The 21,446-nt window shown below is 44.7% G+C and overlaps 2 protein-coding genes and 1 long non-coding RNA gene across 4 annotated transcripts in view; 2 read left to right on the top strand and 1 right to left on the bottom strand.

Moving 5' to 3' along the window:
- Positions 1-21,446, top strand: part of LOC121647505 (NACHT, LRR and PYD domains-containing protein 12-like) — a gene marked incomplete at its 3' end in the record, with an annotated part of 791,953 nt that overhangs the window by 15,671 nt on the left and 754,836 nt on the right. The gene's annotated exons all lie outside the window — the stretch shown is intronic.
- rbl2 (retinoblastoma-like 2 (p130)) lies at positions 1,415-18,399 on the top strand. 2 transcript variants are annotated; one of them, XM_041996032.1, is made up of 22 exons: positions 1,415-1,708; positions 2,674-2,804; positions 2,900-3,100; positions 4,164-4,228; positions 4,325-4,453; positions 6,874-7,034; positions 7,615-7,679; positions 8,261-8,426; positions 8,519-8,682; positions 8,798-8,910; positions 8,982-9,085; positions 11,766-11,903; positions 12,033-12,197; positions 12,395-12,503; positions 12,646-12,909; positions 14,420-14,604; positions 14,774-14,950; positions 16,309-16,380; positions 16,474-16,573; positions 16,658-16,884; positions 17,203-17,376; positions 17,848-18,399. In XM_041996032.1, exons 1-22 carry the CDS (start codon positions 1,571-1,573, stop codon positions 18,013-18,015), a joined length of 3,216 nt encoding a protein of 1,071 aa, XP_041851966.1. In that variant the 5' UTR covers positions 1,415-1,570; the 3' UTR covers positions 18,016-18,399. The 2 variants fall into 2 exon arrangements, with proteins under 2 accessions (XP_041851966.1, XP_041851965.1); XM_041996031.1 differs by having other exon boundaries at positions 16,655-16,884.
- On the bottom strand, positions 18,522-19,567 carry LOC121647019. Its single transcript, XR_006011761.1, has 3 exons — positions 19,476-19,567; positions 19,211-19,222; positions 18,522-18,838 (listed from the first exon to the last, which is right to left on the bottom strand). It is a non-coding gene; the product is annotated as an uncharacterized LOC121647019 (long non-coding RNA).

Here is a 21,446-nt window from a genome sequence, read left to right as displayed (position 1 = left end):
GTTAGTGCGATGATTATTGTTATTACATAGTTTCATGATAAAAACATATTCCATAGGGAGATAATGATTGTAGGGACCGAATGGTGTAACTTAGCACAACTGTTTCTATGGAATTGTTTAGTGGTGGTGAGAATGTGATAGAATCTGAATATTGTTGTAATTTACAGGGGTGGGATTATATAAGCTTTTGCTTCCACCCACTCCTTTTGAAATTTTTGTTTTCATTTTTGGTGATGTATTTTTATTTTTGTTTTTATTTGTCATTATGTTCAAATAAACTCCAATCAACATCAAATCAGGTATTTCAACTGGTAATATGCTAGGAAAGGAATAAAGCATATTTTCTTTCTACAAATGAATATTGAAAAGTTTGAAGCTTCCCCTCAGAACATGGTAGTAAAAAGCACAGGTAATCCTTCTGGAGGAAACTCTGTTTACAATCAGGAAACTCCTGCTGTTCGGAGTCTGCTCAGAGAGGCGAACTGGTTCTGGATCTGGTTCTGAGCCTGTTGCTGCTGATAGCTGATACCAACGAGACCAGCATTAAAAACGGAGAAACTCAACAGAGAAAGTTCAACTGTAAAAACTGTAAAAGGGGATGGGGTGGACCCACCCAGAGAGGAGGAAGTTGTTTTTTAGTTATCTTTATTAATAATAAAATAGAATTGAATAGAATAGAATAAAATAAACATGACAAAATGGTGTTCATTAAAAAACAAAACGTGAAAACTCTAGCCATATAGCTAATAAGAATAAATTAAAATAAAATAAATAAAAATAAAAAAACAGTTGTTTGACATCGCAGACATCTTTTTTTTATAACGTTTAATGATCAATTCTTTTTTTCCTAAGAGCTGGACCCTTTTATTAAAAAGCCTCACTCACATGTGCCATCAAACGTTTATTAGACTTTCTGATATTTTTATTTCAAGTGTCTGGCTCCTTAAAGGTCTGGTGAATTTAACGTTTTTGTGGATAGTTGTTTTTTGTTTTTTTTTTTAGGTGATAGTGGGTGTGCCTGGTGGTTAGGGTTAGGGTAACATTAAATTTTTGTTTTATTATTTTCACGCGAACATTTTGGAGTCTAAAAGCAGGAATGAAGACAACCGAAGGTGAAGTGTGAAGTAGAAATCTTAATGAGGCTCTTATCAACCCGTTGTAATGGCCACAACTTTGTGAAACACATAATTTATAGGTTTTTGGGTGAATTTCCGGAGAAAGAGCCGTCAGCGAGAAAAGAAAAACAACCGGAAGTAGAAATATTTGGCTTCGTGCTCAGCTACGTTCGTTTAGTGGGCTGGGATGAGTTACGCTGTTTGCGCTATTCTCTAACTGGTGTACGCACAAAAGTGACGTTTCACTCCGTGGTTGGCCGCGGGTCGTACGTCAGCAGCGTCTCCGCTCCTGAATCTGTCAGAGGACATTTAAATGGCCACGGTGAAGAGCCGAACCGCTCCGTAATAACGCTGTTATTCAGGCAAACAGCCGCACAAACTGCGCCTCAGTCGGCGCACGACCGCTCTCTGTCTGCCCCAAAGTCGCAGTTCGTTCGCAAAATAAAAACAGAAAGATGAGCGACGAGGACGACTTCTTGCAGAAAGCCCGAACCGGGTTCGAGGATCTGTGCCGAGCCCTGAATATGGACGAAGAGGCGAGTGCCGAAGCGTGGAAGAGCTACGAGAACATCAGCAGAAACTTCACTCTGGAGGTAAAAACACGGTGTCACACGGTCAGCTTGTGTCCATGTGTCGGTAGTTCGAGTCCACACTGAGTGGAGCGACCCGCCCGGCCGCGGTGTTGATCCACCTGCTCACGGGCCGTTCCTGTTGCAACCGAACCTCCTCCGAACACGGACACCCTGAATCCCAGTCCGGCTGTAAGAAGTCTTAAATCTGAGTTATGCCGGTAAACCCATCTGTACCTGTCCACCAGTGGAAGACAGGACCGGTGTTCTGTCAGAACAGAATACCCTGCGCATTTTCATACAGTCCAGTTTAGTGTTATCAGAAATAGTTAAAGATCATTAATCCACACGTTTGTAGCTGAAGTAGAATTAGGGTACGATCTGAAAAAATTACGTTATGGTTGTTTAAAAATTAAACTTTTACATTAAAAAGGTCTGACAGTAAAACTGAAACTTTCTATTATGAGGACTTTCTTATAAAAAAACAATAAATAAAAACTCAGAATATTTTAAATATAGGACTACAGTTTCTATGAAAAGCCATAAATTACATATATGAAATAAAAGTTATTAGTTTATTTCACTGATGAAAGCCTCACAACATGGAGGTTTTTGTACGTATGCTGGCGTTATAAATGAGGCTCCTGGCCTGCTGGTTCCAGTCTGAGATCAATGTTGATGACATCCAGAAACCAGTGAAACTAGTTGGTCCTCCTCACAGTTTGGGACGAACCAGAACCATGACAGTTTTTTTTCTCTACATGGCAGTTGGGAACGGGGAGACTTTACATCATCTAACTGCTGTAGGGCTTTCAGAACTGGTCCTGTTACTGCCAGAGGATGGGCCTGTAACCATGACAACAACCAATCCTGCATCCAGTTCTGACCTAATACTGGTTTTGTGTTTCTGATTGGATTTTCAGAACATCCAGAGTCACATGACTCAAATAAAACACTGTGTCGTGAGCTTTTCTTCCTCTCTCCTGCAGGGCAGCGAGCTGCACTGGTTGGCCTGTTCCCTCTACGTGGCCTGCAGGTCCACGGTACCAACAGTGGGTAAAGGTACCACTGAGGGTAACTACGTCTCTCTGACCAGAATCCTCCACTGCGCCGACATGAGGTCTGTTTGTTTGTTTGTTGTTTGTTTGTGAAGCTGATCGGTAACCGGGTGTGTGGTGATGTGTTGATGCTGACCGGCTCTGTCTCGTCTTCCAGCCTGATTGAGTTCTTTAACAAGATGAAGAAGTGGCAGGACATGGCCGACCTGCCGCAGGACTTCCGTCAGAGCACCGAGAAGCTGGAGAGGAACTTCACCGTGTCGGCCGTCATCTTCAAGAAGTACGTCCCCGTCTTCAGGTCCATCTTCAAGGCGCCGTCAGAGGAGCCGCCGCGAGTTCACCGCAGCCGCAAACAAAGGTGAGACCATGTGACCTCAGACCTCACCACATGTCTCTGTTGCCAGTTTATCTACACTAACATCCACCTTCTAGAACCGGATTGGACCTTCTTTTAAATTATTGGTGTCATAGATTAAACAATGTGGTGGAAACATTCCCCAGACATTTTGCTCCATATTGACATGACAGCATCACACAGTTGCTGCATCCATGATGAGAATCTCCCGTTCCACCACATCCCAAAGCTGCTCTACTGGACTGAGATCTGGTGACTGTGGAGGCCGTTGGAGTCCAGTGAACTAGAACTGAATGTTCTAGAAAGCAGGTGGAGATGATCTGAGCTTTGTGACATGGTGCATGCAATACTCAGGTAGGCTGTGGTGGTTGAACCAGGCCACGTGAGTGCTAAGGGGCCCAATGTGGACAAAGAATCTAAGCTCTCTGATTGGTGGAAGGTTTCACAGGAAGTGGCTTCATCATCATGTCCAGGTCTAAATAGAGTCTTTTAGCAACATAGTAGTGATAGTGATCTTTTTAGGATGAAAATGTGATAAATAATGCTGTTTTCATGGATCATTGTGGATTTACCAGATAGAGTCTCTGAATAAAACTACATTTAGAGGCTGGATTGTAAACCTCCTGGACGGGATAGAAATGCCTGGAAAACATCAGTAGATCACCTAAAGGGTAACTATCCATCACAGTTTAGCCCCCAGAGCTACACACTAAGGTCCTGAGACACTGATGATGAGAAAAGAGGTGGACCTCGGGGAGATCTGGTGCAGTTTTATGGGTAAATGGAGGTTTTTCTGAACTTACACAATCTTACTTCAACTCATCGTTCAAGCTGAAGGAACCTTTAGAAAAGGTTTCTAGGTAAAATTGATAAGTTCAGGACTTACTCCTCTCCTAGCTGATGTGTCAGGTCCTATTTGATGTGGTGGAAGAATCCTTCTGGCTGTGACTCGTCTGGTTTTTGGTGAACGAGACAGGTCTCTGGCTGCAGGATGATGTGGAGGTGGTGTCTCTCAGATCTGAAACAATGAGAAGTTCTTTAAGAATCTCACGGTTCTGTTTTTCAGACGCCACCCCTGTACCGTGAGCGAGATCTTCAACTTCTGCTGGGTGCTGTTCGTCCACGCTAAAGGTAAAGATTCCCCCTCAGAGGAGACAAATCTGCAGGTCTCCTAAACCAGTCTGGACCTGAGGTGTCCTCATTCAGTCATGTTTGTCTCTGTCTCAGGGAACTTCCCCATGATCAGCGACGACCTGGTGAACTCATACCACCTGCTGCTGAGCGCACTCGACCTCGTCTTCACCAACGCGCTGCTGTGCAACGCCAGGAAGGACCTGCTCAACCCGGACTTCAAAGGTACCCCTCAGATCCTCCTCTGACGGGTCCGAGCTGCTCTGTTTGTTCAGTCGCTGGGTCCAAACCACAGATCAGGAGTCTACAGAAATTTAAATTTTAAAAAGTGACAATATAGCACATTAATAAACTTAAATATTTACACATTTAAAAATCCCTTTGCAGACAATACACATAACAACAAGGTAAAGACAGTTGATCTGCACCATTGATCCATAAACAAGGTTTTGTGAGCAGGTTTTAGAAACTGGATCGTCAGATGAGTAGAGATCAGATGGAGGAAATTTTATTGAATCAGATTTACAGCCTTAATTCAAAAAACAACGTGTCTTGGGTAAAAATGTAAATAAAATCAGAATCTCATCAGGTCATATTTTATTCCCAGTAGAAAATAAACAACATGTCAGATGATGAAACGGAGACGTTTTGCCATCTGATGGAAAATATGAGCTGATAGTAAATCTGGTGGCAGCAACACGTCTGTAGAAAGCTGGAACAGGAGCAACGAAAGGCTGGAAAACAGAGTCCTCAGACTTTGTAACGCCCACCATCTACAATCCCCTTCTGAAGACACAATCCCCTCATCCACATGGTATTCATCTATGCAGAGGCCTGGTAACGAGACATTCATTTGATTCGGGTGTGTTGGAGAAGGGATGCATCTAAAAGATGCAGGATAGTAGATCTTGAGGACATGGAGCAGGTCTCTGGGTCAGGTCTCAAAATCAGGACTGTTGATCTGATCCATCAGTACATGTAGACCAGTATTTCTGTTTCTCAGATGTTGGACTGTGGTCCACGTACTCTGAGTTTTTCTAGAACAGGAAGTCAGACGTCCGCTGAACAGGAAGTCTGCTTATCAGCGAGTTCAGACTCAGATCAATAAATCAGAAATTTTCATGAACACATTCCTGCTGCGGCGTCCATCAGCGCCACCTCCACTTCCTGTTGATGGCTGGACTTCCTCTGCTCCACACACCTCCACCTCACCGATCTGCCCTCAGGATCCAGTTTAATGATGGAGGGAAACACATGTACAACCCATCACAGCTGACTGAGTCCAGTCCCAGTTCGGTTCAGATCATATTCTGGCAGAACCCTTCAGAAACTTCAGGTTCTGTCAGTGAAACCAACATTAAATCTCCGGTTCTGATAGTCTGACACCCATACACACACACGTGTACACACATGCACGCACGGCACTTCTAAATATTTTCTAGATGCATCTACACCTTCACACTCTGATGGACACACCAGGAGATAATGTGGAATTTAGTGTCTTGCTCAAGGACACTTCAGCTCTTAGTCTGGGGAAGCCAGTAATCGATCTACCAACCTTCCAGCTGACAAAGGTCTAAGATACAGCTGTTTAATCTCTTTCCTGTTTTCTTAAAGTTTCTTCTGGAAACTCACTTGAAAACACTTTTTAACAGACCTGAAAACCACTCTGTCCTGATCCAATCCAGTCCACTTTATTTATAAAGCACATTTCAAAAACAAAGAAAAGTCTCCAAAGCGCTGCACATCAACAATTAACAATAATCAATAATATTGATTTAAACTAAATAGATGAAACAAACAATAAAAACAAGTAAAAAGACTTAAAGCTCTCCACTGTGGAGGTCGAGCGGACATGGAGGGGAAGAGCGTTCCAGAGTCTGGGGCAGACTACAGAGAAGGTCCTGTCCCCTCTAGTTTTAAGTCTCGTCTAAGGCACCACGATCTGGGACTGGCCCTCGGACCTCAGAGCACACGCTGGAGTGTAAATTGAAGGCAGTCAGTGGTGTATTTGGGGGCCAGTCTATTTAAAGCTTTAAACACGAACAATAAAATCTTAAAATCAATTCTAAAACGTAGAGGCAGCCAGTGCAAAGAAACTAAAATAAGGGTGATGTGTTCATATTTCCTGGCACCGGTTAAAAGTCGTGCTGCAGAGTTCTTGACTAACGGCAAAGTGCGTTCTGATCCGGCCAATCAACCGGTCTGTCCCAAAATCCAATGTTAATCCATTTTCAATTTTTCCATAAAAAGAGACAAAAACAGATCAGAGATGTTCTCTGGCTGTCCAGATGAAGGACACCTGTACAGGTAGCTGGTTTAACCTCCATCCTCTGTGGACTGATGTGATCCTGTAGGGTTCAGGTATCAGACATCAGGATATAAACTTCATCTCCATGACAATTCATGATGAAGTCATGATGAAGAGCTTCTCAGCCTTTTCAGGGAAGTCTGGGAAAGAGAGAAAGAGGTGAAATCAGTCATCTGTGACTTTCTTAGTCTAAACGTCCTCAGCAGAGTTTACATCATGTCTTAATGTCCAGAAACAAATTCATCCTGTCATCATGAGGATGTAATGAGTAAAAGCTAGCTGAAAGGCTGTCATGTGATGGTTGTCATGGCTACTGCTGTCCCGCCTCCCACAGGTCTGCCCGAGGACTTCAGCAGTAAGGACTTCAGGCCGTCTCCAGGCCCGTTCTGCTTCATCGAGCAGCTCTGTGAACTCCATGATGGCCTGGTTCTGGAGGCCAAAGGAGTTAAAGAGCACTTCTGGAAACCCTTCATCAAGAAGCTCTTCCACAAGCGGGTAGGTCAGGGTCTGGGTTAGGGAAGGTCCAGGGTAGGGAGGGTCCGGTGTAGGTCAGGATCTGGGGGGGAGGGATCTTTAGATTTTATTTCCAGTAATGAAAGCTGCTTTAAGAGGTCAGCTTGTTCTCAGCCCAACTGCAGAGCTCCTGCAGCAGGAAGTTCTGTTCACTGTTCTCCAGTTTACTGTAGACGAAAACAAAGTTTGTGTTTAAAGCCTCATTTCTGCTCCCTCTACGTATGTAAAAATCAGCTCATCCGTTTCAAACGTTGTCAGAAGTCACTCCCCACATCCTCCCTTTACGGTGTGCTGGTAGTTAGCCCATCCACTAGAGGGCAGTGCAGAGGTCAGAGGTCACTTCTGAGTTCTAGCATCAGTTTCAGGAACAAACCCGAAGGTTTGTCCCAGATGTTTAAATCGGTTTTCTGATGTTGAGATGTCTCTAACCTTTACTGATCCCTCCATCCTGATCTCCTGTACACTCATCAGCACACTAATAGATTCTCTTCTTCCTCCTTCTCCTCTTCCTCTTCCTCCTCCAACTCCTACTTCTCCTCCTCTTCCTCTTCCTCCTCTCCAGATTCTCAGAGGGAAAGAAGACAGTCTGACCGGCTTTCTGGATCCCATGAACTTTGGAGACAGTTTGTGAGTGTTGTCCTTCAGAATCAGTGATGATGATGATGATGATGATGATGATGATATAGTCTGAACAGTTACAGAACAAACATATTTTATTTATTGTGTTATTTGTAAGAAGAGATGTTCTTCGTTCTGATTGTAGCTCAAACCAGAGAACATTTCCTGAGACCTACAGAACCAGATCAGAACAGTCTGAACTGAGCAGGTTTTGCTAATTGAGGGTTCTGGACTTTGTGGTACCTGAACTCTTCATCATTTGGTGGTTTCAGTGAGACTGATATGACCGGAGGTCAGGGAGGAGATGGAGGAGAAGGTCAGCAGGTAGAGGAGGAGGTAGAAGAAGAGATCAGGGAAAAGGAGGAGAAGGTAGAAGAGGAAATCAGGAAGGAGGTGGAGGTAGAAGAGGAGATCAGGGAGGAGGAGGAGGTAGATTTTCATCTTTTATTGAGGAAGTTTTAAATGTCTGATTGAAATTCGAAATGAAAATATTGATGGCTGAGTTTCAGGAAGTGAAGGAGATTGGTTTCCTGATCTGGAGGAAAACGTTCCGTCTTCGTCTCTGACTTGTCCCTCTGATCTGTCTTCAGCCTGGCGCTCAGTCGTCTCTATGAGGAACACGTTCTGGCCACCGGCAGTCTGGACGAGAGAATCTTCATCGGGGACGGGGCCAACGAGGACATCGGGACCCCGGGGCCCTCCCTGGGGGAGGGGACGGAGAACCAGGACACCTACAGACTCCACACCAGCCTCATCGTGAGACCTGGTTCTCCTTCTGTCCTGTCCTGTCATGTTAACGCCCTGCTGTCTGTCATGTCTCTCATGCGCCTGATGTCTCTGCTGTCCAGGCTTCGGGTCTGAAGGTGTCCTCCCCTCTGACTGGAAGTAAGTACGTCCAGGAGATCCGCCTGGCGTCTCCGCTGTCCTCTGCCATGAAGAGCGTTGGACGTCTTCACACCTTGCTGTCTGGGACTAAACAGGGACCGAGTCCCAAGCTGGCAGAGACTCTTAGGTATGTTTCTGGACCTCCAGCGGCTGGACGTCCCTCTTCACCTCCGTCCATCAGGACGTCCTGGAGTGGTCCTAAACTGAGCTGAACGTCCATCTCTGGGTTTCTGATGTTTCAGGGGCTGCGCCAGAGACCCCAGTGATGTCATCAGCCGCCGCCTGAAGAACATGTTTGACGTCTTTTCCCAGCATCATGAGGACAGCGGTGCGGACAGCAGGGGGACGGGCAAAGGTGTGCACATAACCTCTGATCAGTGCACATATGATCTGCAGTCCCGCCTGATGATGATCTTTTTCTTCCAGACGTGGCGGTGAGGTACTTCCACCTGGCGGAGGCACTCTACTACAGGATCCTGGAGTCCATCATCGACAGGGAGAAGATGATCCTGGGAGACGCCGACCTGTCAGTGAGTACCCAGCTCACAGGATGCCTGGCAGGCAAAACTCAGGGCAAACAGCCTGGTTAATGCTTTAGTTCAGTGGTGTCAAACTCTGGTCCTCAAGGGCTGCTATCCTGCAGGTTTTAGTTATTTTCTTGCTCCAACACACCTTAATAAAATCAAAAAGATCCAACAGCTTCTTGACATCTTCACAATATTCATTTCAGTCAGGTGCATTAGATCAGGGAAACAATGAAAACCTGCAGGATACCGGCCCTCGAGGACTGGAGTTTGACACCCCTGCTTTAGTTGTTTTTCTTTCCCTTAGTTGTTTATTGAGCTGCAGATAAACAGTGTTTGTCTAAAGCTGATTTACACCTCTCCTTTCATCCCAACACAGGAATAAAGATAAAAATGGTTACACAATGTAAAGCGCTTTGGGTGCCTTGAAAAGTGCTATATAAATCTAATCCATTAATATTATCATTATTATTATTATTATTAAAGTAAATTCGTTCTTCAACAGTAAAATGAAAAATAAACATCAACTTTTCTCTCAGTAAATATGTTTGAACAGGAATTGTTGACGTGGTTTCAATCTATGAAGGACAGAAACTGCCCAAATTAAACATAAATACAGAAATATAAAAATGGCTCAATAAACAAATTGATGTATAAATTATACCAAAAAAAAATTTTATTAAGAAACCTAATAAACATGATATAGTTTATATTTGTTTTGTAATTGTAATTTTCACATGTGGTGCGCCATGTTGTGAGCTGCATAACTGAATAACGGAGCAGTTTTTATTTAGTTCAGCTCAGTTAACTGAATAAAAATGACTCCGTTGTTCAGGACCGGACTGGGACAAAAAGTCAGACAGGGAGTCATACACTCCGCCAGGCTGCCATGATTCAGATACTGCACACATATCCCCACATGCAAATACACAGACGCATGCATGTGCACACACACACACACACACACACACACACACACAGTAATCACCAAAGGTCAATATTCTATAGAGACCGACATCCACACACAACTATCAGCCACCAGTCCAGAGCTTTTCTCTCTGTTACTCTCATCAACAGACTCAGTACATCCGTCCCAGCAGGAATCTACTTTTATCTCATGATGTTAACCTGAAACAACGTGATTGTGTCATTTTGTTAGCAAATAATTTAGATGCCAGTTTAACATAAATATTAACATCAATATTCGCTGCAACAGTAAAAACAAGAAGTGGTCAAGAGCAGCATCATCTGATGTGATTCTACTGACATTAGAAAAGGAAGATGGTGAACCATTAATTTGGACAGATAAAAGGCTGTCCAACCTTAGGGGTTCCCAAACCACCAAGATCTCTTTGAAGATCTTTAGAAAACACCCTGATGTCGGGTTGCTTCTAGAAGGATTTCCAAACTTCTGGATCTTCCAGTCAGCTCTGTTGGGACCATAATCCAGAAGAGGAAAAGACATAATGTCTCCTTCACCAGCTGCAAGACTTCTGACAGAAGATTTATCAGAAGAGTTTCCAGAGACCACCTGTGGAGCTTCTGAGCTCCGTGAATTCCGGACGTTGTCATCTTAGACAACTTTCCAGCTAAAACATCATCATCCACGCTGTAACTATCCAACAGGTGGCTCCCACTCATTTACTTTTTATTTGGACAGGTATATAAAGTATATTAATAAAGGCCCATTGAGGGCCTCTCTCCTGCAGGTTTTAGATGTTTCCTTGTTAAAACATGCATGATTCAGATTAATGGGTCACTGTGCAGACCTAAAGCTGTTGGATCCATTTGATTTGATTCAGGTGCGTTGGAGCAGGAAAAGTCTAAAACCTGCAGGACTGGTTTTACTGACAAATTTCATCTAACTGAAGGAAGGGTAAGTGTAACGAGACGTTCTGGATAATCTGTCTGCCAGGATGATGACGATGAAATGAGGACTGAAACAGCCGAGGAAGCCAATCAGCTGACGGGATCTAACTGAAGATCAGAGTTCAGAGAAGAAGATCTGAAGACCAAAACCAGACCTGAACAAGGAGGAGACTAGTTCCACTACTGGAAGCTGTCATCACCAGTAAAGGCTTCACCATGTTTCATTAATCAGAACTTTATTTCTGATCATCTTCTCTCGGTTTCTTTGATTTCTGGATTATTTAGTTGTTTCCAACATCTGGTGAAAACTTCATGTCACCAGCTTCATTATAAACACATTTACTGAGAGAAATGCTGATACATTCAGTATTTATTTTACCTGCTGAATGCCTGACACCTTTCTCCAAACATCTGTCTCAGCTGCCTCAAATAAACAATAAAAAAGACAGAAACATCCACCTATCAGACAGTTTACAGCTCCCAGCTGTAAATAAAGTTATTACAAAGCTCTACCCTCTGCTTTAGTCACAGCCTCATTATTCACCAAATATAACAAATAATATAACATAATATATATATCATACATAATATATATGTATGAGTCTGACAACCAGTCAGGCTCCATAAATGATCACATTACATGAAATCCGCCATCATTTTTCCTCCTGTAACCAGACAGTGAACTAAGATCAGCAGGAGATCCAGAAGATTGTCTCCATATTACGTTGATCCTGTTTGTGATTTAAAACCAGCTGAAACTGGTCTGAGGAGGAGCTGGTTGGTGAGGTGGGATGACTGCTCAGTGTGTGTGTTTCAGTGTATTCTGGAGCAGGACGTCTTCCATCGCTCCCTGCTGGCCTGCTGCCTGGAGATCGTCACCTTCTCCTACAGACCGCCAGGAGATTTCCCCAACGTGATTGCCATCTTCCAGCTCCCCGCCTATCACTTCTACAAGGTATCAGTACAGCCTGACAGTTGGATTTTATTTTGCATCAAGATTCTGTGGATCAAAAACAGATGAAGAGGATGAACATGATGAAGGTTAAACATGCCTGCCGGCTGGCTTCCCAATTTATGTGTGTAGGTGATCGAGGTGTTGGTGCGGGCGGAGCAAGGTCTGTTTCGGGAGGTGGTGAAGCACCTGAACCAGGTGGAGGAGCAGGTTCTGGACAATCTCGCCTGGACCAGCGACTCACCGCTTTGGCAGAGCCTCCGTGAAGCCAAAGACCGCGTCCCTTCCTGCCAGGAGGTCCGTCAGAACAAACTCATCCTGATCAATAACCATGAGTTTTATCCGCATCCACCATGTTTCTGACTTCTCAGTTCACCTGACATTTACAGACGACTGGTCGGGTCGCGATCAGCTGATCAGAAACTTGCTCCAAGTCCAGGTCTTCCTTGGGTCTTTATCAGTGTGTCACTGTTGTGGATGTGTGCTTGTTTTAGGTGATGCCTCCTCAGTATCTGGAACAAAATGATGACAGCAGCACGGGCGGCGCCCCGGTCACACCCGTCACCCACGGACCTGAGCTCAGCTCAAACAGCGCCATCAAAGGTGGAGGATTCACTCACTCCCTGTTTAACACCCCATCCATCCATCCGTACATCCATCCATCTATCCATCCGTACATCCATCCATCTGTACATCCATCTATTCATTCTTTGAAATATAATAAGCTCCTCCCACTCTCCTCCAGGTGTGTCCCCCTCTCCCACCACCCTGTTGGACCGGTACAGCTCACCCCCCACCAGTGGGTTTCGCCGCCGCCTGTTTGTGGACCCAGTGGAGGGAGAGATTGGTGTCACCTCCACCAGCACCACTGGAGCAGAACAGACAGCTACCACTAAGACCAGCCAGACCAGCCTCATCACTGCCATCCCAGCAGGGCAGACTGTGGTCACCATGGCAACTGCTACTGTTACTGCCAACAACGGCCAGACAGTGACCATACCCGTTCAAGGTGAGGGACTAAAAACACTCAAGTAACCAGGGGCCTCATTTATAAAGCTGACATAGGTACAAAAACCGGCGTACGCCAAATATAGTCAACTTTTAGGATTTATAAGAAGCAAACTTGGCGGGTGAATGTTCCTACCTCCATCACAACTCTGAGCCTTGTGTGCGCACAAAATCTGGAAAAACGGGAAACGGAGACACCAACGGTAGAGAATAAATATATAAATATATATAAATGGTATGAAATGTGAGACATTTGTGCACAAATATTACCTTTCACAGCACATGTTAGATATTAAAGCTGTTTGCAGAAATTAATAAAAAGCCCATTCGATGAGTGATTCTCAGAAAAAAAAATAACTAAGGGGATTGTTTCCTTTTTAAAGGATATGCGCCGTATTCCGTTGTTGAAAACAAGGGCTTCAGGCAGCTAATAAAAGTAATGCATTGTGTCTCCCAAACATTTCCCAAACGTCTTTCTAAAGAAGTCGTTCCAGCATGTACCAGTCAGTAAAAAAACAGGTGGAAAGTAGCTTCAGTCACTCATTCTAAGACCCAGCAGAGTGGGACACAGACATTTAGAAAACACACAAGAGGTGGATTTCTTTTTATTTATTTGTACACAATCCTTTTTTATTTTTAGTCTTATAACCGGTCTTTATGTCCAGTCAATCTTTATTTCCCGCATCTCCTCGGACACCTCGTTAATAGCCTCGATTGTGTCCCTTTGCAGCTGCAGGACTTCCTCTGAGGAGTCCTACCCAGCTGGAACATATTGTTTAACACTAAATAAAATGCAACCAATCTCAGATGTATCTGTACATATTTATTTTATACATTAAAACAAAGGACTAAATTACCGGCATCATTACTGTCATTTAGCAGGCGCTTTTCTCCAAAGCAACGTACTGTGGGCTGTAAGGCTCCAACTGGAAGGTGTTAATATTCACCCTTGCGGGATTCGAACTTTGGTCTACCGTATGGCAGATGGACGCCCTGCCAACTGAGATTTCCAGCCGCACCATCCTCCTCTCTGGCGTATCTTGCCCTTTGACATGGTGTTGACAGCATCTGCCATCTGCTGCCCTCCCCCTGCCTTTCTGACCGTGGTAATGCCCACGCCGTCCACCAAATAAGTCCTTTATATGGTTTTCACCGTGGTCCGTCAGGATCTCAGTCTCATATTCCGAAAAAATCCATTTCTTCCGTCTTTCCCTCTTGACCCATTATGCAAATGATGTAATGAATATGTATTATGGGCGTTCACCTGACCTTTTGTAACCACCATGTGGGCATGGGAAGGCGCTCCCTCACGTGCACCAACTTTAGAGTTCATAAACAGAATGCGAGCATGTGGATGCGAGCCCTTTTATAAATCTGAAAGTTTTTTTGGGCGACATTTCCTTTTTTCCCTGTGGACGCCACCTGTAGTCTGCTTTGCTACACTCAATTTTGTAAATGAGGCCCCAGGACAGATAACCAATAGCAGCCACTGACCTCTGATCTCTCTGCAGGGATAGCCAATGAAAGTGGAGGCATCACCTTTATCCCAGTGCAGGTGGGCGGAGCTACGCTGCAGCCACTGTCTGCCCAGAATCTGACCAGCGCCCTCACCATCCAATCAGCTGTCACTAAACCAACTGCCAAAGCATCCAGCAGGCCAGTGAAGAAAGGCTCCCTGTCCCTGTTCTTCAGGAAGGTACGAGTCTTACCTTTCTGCACACGCTCACTAAAGACACCTGGACAGAGGACCTGACCAAAAGACCTGACTGAATCACCTGACCCAAACATCTTTCAGTGACCCGACAGCAGCAGATAAAACACTGAATGTATTTTAAGGTGTGATCTTGTAACGTGACCTCTTCCAGGTTTACCACCTGGCCAGCGTCCGTCTCAGAGACCTCTGTGCCAAACTGGACATTTCGTCTGAGCTGAGAAGGAAGATCTGGACTTGCTTTGAATATTCTCTGGTCCACAGCACGGAGATGATGAAGGACCGTCACCTGGACCAGCTGCTCATGTGTGCCGTTTACGTCATGGCCAAAGTGAGTGTTTACAGCTTTACAAAATGTATTGATTGAACATTTTCTCTTGATCTGTCAGATGAGTAATAAACAGTCTTTATGTAGAAATGGAACAATTAAAAAAAAACAAACATCTACAGCTCAAACTGCATCACCAGCTGACAGCATGGGTTCCATGGTAACAAGACAACATCCATTTTGTTTGACTGCAACGGCAAGTTCAACAATAGTCACAATGGTGATAAGTTCAACACCAATTACCATGTTAATGAATTTAAAAACAGTTACTATGGTGATAAATTCAGCTTTAGTTACCGCAGTGAGGGGTTCAGCATCAGGGGCCTCATTTTTAAAGCTGGTGTAGGTACAAAAACCGGCATACGCCAAATATAGTCAACTTTTGGGATTTATAAAAAGCAAACTTGGCAGGAGAATGTTCCTACCACCACACAAAGTCTGACCATGGTGTACACACAAAATATAGGAAAATGGGAAACTGCGACACCAACGGTACAGAATTAAAACAAGGAAATGATGAGGTGGAGAGTCTGCTGCCAACATTTACCAGTCAGTAAAACAAAAAGCGACAAGTAAGCTTTGGTCATTTATTCTGAGATCCAGCAGAAGGGGATTGACTGGAGGTCTAGATGTGATGAAACACTTATGAAACACACAAGAGGTGCATTTCCTTTGTTGGACATGTCTGCTGCAGTGCTGTGTGGAGTCTCTAGTCTCACCCTCTCCAATCACAGCTGCAGCACCGCTCATCCAGCTGGAACACCCAGGAACTATAAAGAAATATTATTTAATACTAAATATACTGCTACCAGTCTTAGATTTAGCCATACATATTTATTTTATAAATAAATAAAAAAAAGACTACATTACCGGCATCATTACAGTCATTTAGCAGACGTTTTTCTCCAAAACGATTTACGGTGGACTGTAGCGTCCCGCCTAATGGCCCAACTGGAAGGGTTTGTGTTCACCCCTGTGGGATTTGAACTTCGATCTCCTGCATGACAGACGGATGCTCAACCGACTGAGATATCCAGACGCAACATCTGATGCCTCTGGCATGTCTTGCCTTCTGACACTGTGATGACAGCATCAACAGCATTTACCACCTGCTGCCACTATTCTGCCTTTCTGACTTATAAATGAGTCAGCAAAGGGAGTAGGAGGGTTCTGTTGTGCAAATGGGAGGAGTCTGGTATGGGGGGGGGGGGGGGGGGGGGGGCTGTAGTGATCTTCCGGCCGTTTGTATCAAACTGATAAAAGACAAACAATCGTGGCTTCTTTCTAAAACATCTTCGCTCTGAAGATGTCTGAACCACGGTGGTTTGATTCCTGTTGAAGTAACTGTGTGTCCCTGTCAGGTGACCAAAGAGGAGAGATCCTTCCAGAACATCATGAAGTGTTACCGCTCTCAGCCTCAGGCCAGCAGCAACGTAAGATTCTTCACATGCTGACGTGTCTCAGACCGATGGCATCATGACCTGAACATCTGGAGAAACATCTGCTGCTTCATGTGTGTGTTCCAGGTCTACAGGAGTGTGTTGATCTCAGGAAGAAGGAGGCGTCCGTCCGCAACCAGCGACGCCAACAAACTGAGCTCACCAGCTGACAGCAGCCAGGATCCAGGTGAGATAGACGTACCTGTCCTGATGTCTCCATTGTCTCCTCTCTGAGGTAACCTGAACCTGAACTCTGACCTCCTCAAAGCAGGTGGAGACATCAGCCCGGTTCCGATCCGCTCCAGCAGCACCCTGCCGGCCCCCCAGCCCAGCAGCACCCCCTCCACCCCCACTAACAGAATCTCCTCCTCTTCCTCCTCCACGGCAGAGGGAGCTGAGGAAGATCGAGGAGACCTGATCCTCTTCTACAACAATGTCTACATCAAACAGATGCGACAGTTCGCACTGAAATACTCGCCCAGCTCGCCCTCCGCCGGAGTATGTGTACGCTCACATGCACACTGACTTCATGATCAAAAAGATTTTATCATTATGTTCACAGAGGTGTTGTCATGGAAACCAGATGATTTCTGAGGTTCAAAAAATGTTTTTCACATGAGGATGATGATGATGGTCATTTAGGATAATTGATGATGATGATGATGAGGAAGATGATCAGTTACAGAGAAGCCTGGTTTATCAGGAAGTTTTTCTTTTGAAGCTCATTGGTTGATCAGGAACAGGTGACATCACATGACTTCCTGTTACCTGCTTCTGACTCTGCCTCTGATGGTGCTTCTTCCTGTCTGACTGCAGGTGGAGACCCCCCCTCTGTGTCCATACCCCACCCTGAGGACCGGCTCTCCTCGGCGGATGCTTCTCTCCAGCAAACACTCTATCTACATCTCGCCTCACAAGACAGGCTCCACCCCCTCACCATCAGTCCCGCGGGACAGGATTTCCTACTACATCTGCAGCAGCCCCCCCAACGTGAGAACACACACACACACACACACACATACATACACACATGATGATGATGATGAGGAGAAGGAAGATGACAGTGATGATAATGAAGAGGAAGAGAAGGATGGTGATGACTATGATTATAATGGTGATGACGATGACTGCTCAGGCTGTGGGTGAAGAGCGTCTCAGATTCCAGTTGCACCACCTCTTGACCAGCAAGTGGTGGTTGAGACTTTTTCTTCTCATCACCATGACAACGACCATCCTCGGCCTCGATTTTTATCAGACTCTATCCTGTCGGCAAAAGTGAGACGTCCAGCTGTGGGACGATGTCCTGATAATGCCAGAAAGAGACAAAATGGGACACATCAGGGGCTGGACAAGATGTTTCAAAGCAGAAACTGATTCATAACCTATAACCTCTGCCTCCTGTCCTCTGTCTCTTGTCCTCTGCCTCCTGTCCTCTGTGTCCTCGCCTCTGTGTCCCTGCAGCGTCTCCAGGAGATCAACAGCATGATCCGGACCGGAGAGACTCCCACCAGGAAGCGCAGCATTCCTCTGGATGAGGAGACGTCTCCCAAACGCGTTTGTCCCGACAACCACACGGCTCTGCTGAGACGCTTGCAGGACATCGCCAACGACCGAAGCTCTTCCCACTGACCTGATTGACAGCTGAATCTCAGATCAGGTCTGAAGACGAAGACCGGAACCAGGACCACTGATGATGTCCAGTTTAGTTTTTGTGGTTTAACAGAACATCAGTGATTAAGAAAACTTCTGGAATCAGCTGATGAAGATCAGCAGCCTCCTGCTTTTTAAACTTTTAAACTTTGTTTTTCATCTTTTAAACTCATTTTCTTTCTGTTTCCTTCTCTTTGTCCTGTCACCATGGCGATCTTAGTGTAAATATGTACAGAAGAGAAACTTATTTATAAGAGCTGATGGAAGTAAAGTGCCTTTGTTTTTACTGTTTGTTTACATCCTGCAGATTTCCCTTTATTAGATTTCTGATTGTAAACAAATGGAATAAAAGGTATGAAGTGATTCTGTGTGGCCACCAGGGGGAGCTGCTTTTTTTCCACTAACCTGATGCTTCCTGAAGACAAAAACTAGTCTGGTTTTCCTGTCATTGGCATGTCCAATTTGTTTCCAGACATAAATCTGATCTGCTCATTAAGTTTTCTGATCTGAGACCAGCTGAAGACCTGAGTGGACATGGAAGCCATCACAACTCAAAATCCATCTTTAATTCCATGAAATAACTTCCTGTCAGTTTTCTGGATGTTCCTCATCCTCCAAGTTCTGATCCAAACAGGTGGACATCATCAATCGGACAGTGTCAGGCTTCACCTTAGGTCCAGAATCTTTGAGACCTCCACCTGTCCATCTTCCATCACGCCTCCTGCAGCCATAGCTGCATCCATAGATTCTGCTTCAGCTCTAGAACCTGACAGACGTAGTCCTGCAGACCAGCTGTTACAGACTGGAACTGAATTATCTTAATTCAGGAAAATAATCAAACAAACTATTTTTTTAATTCAAAATTTTGTTTTCGGTGAGGTTGTAGCTGCTTCTGGAGGACAGATGAAATGGTGTAGAGTCACTTTTCACTCTCTCCAGCCAGCTGCAGCTGCACTGATCCAGCTGGAACACCCAGGAAATACAGAGAAATATTATTTAACTATAAAGTAAATGGAAATGATATCGTAGTTGTGTCTGTACTTGTTAATTTTATCATCCGGTGCCTCTGGTGGGTCTGTGTTCCCCTCTGCCTGCATTCAGGAGGCTGGAACACCCCATACAAGAGTCCCCGGGAGTCGAACCCCTTCCCCAAGACCACAAAGCACATGTAGACTGGTTAGATGAACTCCCATGCCCCCTCCAAGACCTGTGGAGGGTGTAGAGCTGGTCCACTGTTCCAAAACCGGGACCAAAACCACTTCTCGTCCTCAATCTGAGGTTCAACAGTCAATGATTTTTTTTTTCAGTGTTGATTCAGACCAACATATAAAAGTGCATTACATGCTACATTCACTGACACCTGGACATCAACCTAAGTAAAAGTTAGTTTACACTAAAAATTTGTTCATTCATCACATAATCATGCCAGAAGTCCTGACTTGTTCATTAGTGTGATCGTACCAGACATAGCTGAAACATCAGATCACTTCCACACCTGTAGTTCTCTGAGATGATGAGGGGACGCGAGATGTAGCTGTGCTGACCCTGGTTCTGGTACGTGTAAGGTCCTGTAGAAATAAAGACAGCCAAAGAAAACATGCATTACATAGATATCTATACATCACTATGATCGTAGTTTGTTTACTTTGACCATTTTACTGTACACGGGCAAAGACAGTATCTTTCGTTGTATTTGGAAACAAGGTTCTCCATCTTTACTTCAGGGCCTTGGGCTCCACCTTCCCCTCAATATAAATATAACATTAGTTCTATTTGCCAGAAACAGAAAAAAATACTGTTTAGAGCATATTACACTATTTTGTGATTGTAATTAGCCTGTGATTAGCCACCATCCTGCAGTTTGTGGACGACACCGCTGTGATAGGACGCATCACAGGACAAAGCAGCCTACAGGAGGGAGGTGGCCTCTCTGGTGACATTGTGTGAGGACACAACCTCCCCCTCAACACAGACAAGACCAAGGAGATGATTGTGGACATGAGGAAGGAGAGGAACCCTCATCAGCCACTGCTTATCCGCGGGCTGGAAGTGGGGAGGGTGAGCAGCTTTAAATATCCTCAGAAACTTCTATAGCTGTGTGGTAGAGTCCATCCTGACCAGCAGCATCACTGTGTGGTACGGCAGCTCTACTGTCGCGGACTGCAAACGCCTGCAGAGAGCGGTAAAGACCAAGATCACCAGGACTCTGTTGTCGTCTGTGCAGAGAATCTACCAGCACAGAGTCCATCTCCGGGAGACCCCAACCACCCCCAACATGGACTGTTCACTCTCCTCCGCTCAGGCAGAAGATATAGGAGTCTGAAATGCAGGAAACGCTTTCTTTTCCTCGGCCATCAGACACCTTAACAGTTGACAGGAGTCCGTAACAATGGCCTGCACCCTGCACACTGACTTTATATTGTCAACCACAGCTCCATGTGATAGCTCCATAGTCCCGGCTGCAGGATGCAAAGGAGCAGGACAACCTTTATCCCTAAGCCTGTCCAGGTTCTCATTCTCATTTAGGTTCTTCATTAATTCTAAACACACAAAACTTAATTCATTTTAATACAATCACTTTAAAGTTTTTAAATGACAGTCTTAAAGTTTTTTTTTAAGACTTATAAACTGTATTTTAAATTATTTTTATGTGTTTACAGAATATGCAATTGTGTGACTTGTTTGTTTGGTCCTTTTAAGCTGCTGTCATACCTTTTTTAAATTGCCCCATAGAGACAAATAAACTGAATTGAATTGAATTGAATTGAATTGAATTGAACTGATCTGCAGCTGATGCATAATACTGATTTTAGGAGACACAGATGAAGATGTGGTGCATTGTAAGGTTGAGTGAGTATGTGTGCTCTGGAATGTCGTTCACGTGGGAGTGGGCGTGTGCATGTATGTGTGTAAAGGTGCACACTCACCTGTGGCACAGATGAGAGAGTCAGGGTTGGGCAGTAGCCATCTCCACTGAACCTGCAGCTCTGACTCTAATGCGAGTTAAGGAAAAATGGTGTTTCCCTTGGACTCATGATCAGATTTTTACTTTCCTCTGGTGGGATAAGGGTCCAGCAAGACCAAGACACCAAGAAGACATACTGAGGAATGGATGGAAGTTAAACAGAAAACCAGCGGATTAGATGTTCCTGAAGGAGAACTACCGGTGCTAACTTAGTCTGAAGATGGAGGGTAGAGGCAACTTAGGAAAAAACTAATCTGATGAACACTCCTTAGCTGGAATCCATCCCAACATTTGGCAGATGAGAGGCAGGTACACCTGGACAGATCACCAGTCCATCACAGGATTAACACAGAGAGACAAACAACCACCTTTACTCGCTCCTTTGGAGAATTTAGGGATCAGTTAACCTGACAAGTATGTTTAAGTTGGGACGAGGGGAGAAAGC

This window comes from Melanotaenia boesemani, chromosome 10 (assembly GCF_017639745.1).
Source record: "Melanotaenia boesemani isolate fMelBoe1 chromosome 10, fMelBoe1.pri, whole genome shotgun sequence".
In the NCBI taxonomy this organism is placed as follows: Eukaryota; Metazoa; Chordata; class Actinopteri; order Atheriniformes; family Melanotaeniidae; genus Melanotaenia; species Melanotaenia boesemani.
Note: the sequence above shows the minus strand (reverse complement) of the source record. Positions and strands in the feature narration are given on the sequence as shown.